This window comes from Microtus ochrogaster, chromosome 15 (genome assembly GCF_000317375.1).
Source record: "Microtus ochrogaster isolate Prairie Vole_2 chromosome 15, MicOch1.0, whole genome shotgun sequence".
Taxonomy (NCBI): Eukaryota; Metazoa; Chordata; class Mammalia; order Rodentia; family Cricetidae; genus Microtus; species Microtus ochrogaster.
Genome location: NC_022017.1, coordinates 14,993,271 through 14,994,752, shown reverse-complemented (window position 1 = coordinate 14,994,752; position 1,482 = coordinate 14,993,271). Strand labels below are relative to the sequence as shown.

Below are 1,482 nucleotides of genomic sequence, written 5' to 3'. Positions count from 1 at the left end.
CCAGCCTGGTCTACAGAGTGAACTCTAGGACAGGCTCCAAAGCTACAGAGAAACCCTGTCTCGAAAAACAAAACAAAAACAAACAAAGATTCATTCATTTATTCGTGCGTGAGTGTGAGTTTACACACATGCTTGCGTGAGGATCAGGAGACAGCCTCCTGGAGTCAGTTCTCCCCACCACGTGGGTCCTGGGGTTGGACTCGCAGTATCAGGCTCAGCCACAGCACATTCACCCACTGAGCCCTCTGACCCTCGCTTGTTTTCTCCCTCTTATCCACTCTGGGCCCCAAGCACATGGGAGGATGCTCCCCAGATTTCGGCCAGGCCTTCTTTAATTAACCTAGTCTAGAAACTCTCTCACAGACATGCCCAGGGGTTTGTCCCCTGGGCAAGTACATCCTGTTGACAATATTAACTGTCACATGTAATAGCTCTGTCAGGTACCGATTCTGCTCTATGCAGACACACAGGTGCCCATTCATCAAGGGCGGCCTTAGCTGTGCACACTTCCAGTGTCTGGGATGAGCCTCTGGGGCAGGAAGGGTAGCAAGAGTCCTCAGGTGTAGGTATAGGCATGAGTCCTATGCTCTGGTACCCACAAAAGGGGTTCCTTAGGAGTTGGGGTGATTTGTGGGCATCCCATCTGGGAAGTAGAAGCCAGGAGTCAAGGTCATCAGACAAGTGCTCCTGGTCTACCTCTCCCTCTCTGGGGTCGTTGCTCTCCATAGTTTTGGTCTCCTTTGACATATCCATGACCTTCTTGCCCTGGTACCTTTCCATGAGTGATTGTGAATTCCTGGCCTGGCAGCAGACTGGTGTCTAAGCTTGGTCGGTCTCAACCTAAATGGCAAGAGTGTGTCTCTTAGACCAGACACTGATACCTATTAGAATCAGGCTGTGGGCTGCCTTGATTTTTCTGTCCTTCCTGGATCCCTCTCCTCACCTTAAACTTCCTAATTTCTCTCCAGATTCCGGCAGTGGGGGACAGGGTGCTGGCCAGCACTGGGCGAAGCTGCGGGCAGAAAGCGGCTACTTCTCCTTGGAGCGACGTCGCGCAGGGCAAACCCAGGCTTCTTCTGGGACACCACTGAGTGGGCCTCGGACCACCACCCAGGCTGCTTCTGCTCAAAGGGATGTCTTCCAGGATGTTTCTGCACCAGAAACCTCCCAAGTTCCCTCTCTATCCCGTAACACCCAAAGAGACACCCCCAGGAGCTTAGTCACACAGAGGAATAGCCCCGGAACGTCCTCTCCTTCAAGAGTTTCCCAAAGGGACATTCATAGAACCATGTCCACCCAGCAAAACAGCACTCCACTTTCCTCTGCTCTCAGAGCCACTTCAGAGAGCCTCAAGACCTCTACACCCAAAGATGGCCCCCACATTGCATCATCTCCTTGTGCCCAAGCCTCCTCTGTCAACAGAACTACCCAACGGGACAACCCCAGGACTCCCTGTGCCCAGAGGGACAACCCCAGAACCTC

General features: G+C 53.0%; 1 protein-coding gene across 1 annotated transcript in view; it reads left to right on the top strand.

Moving 5' to 3' along the window:
* Positions 1 to 1,482, top strand: part of LOC102001180 (TRIO and F-actin-binding protein-like) — a 12,359-nt gene that overhangs the window by 8,804 nt on the left and 2,073 nt on the right. Inside the window, exon 6 of the mRNA XM_026782687.1 lies at positions 969 to 1,479. Within this exon, the coding sequence (XP_026638488.1) occupies positions 969 to 1,479 (511 nt within the window). The remainder of the gene's footprint in view (positions 1 to 968; positions 1,480 to 1,482) is intronic.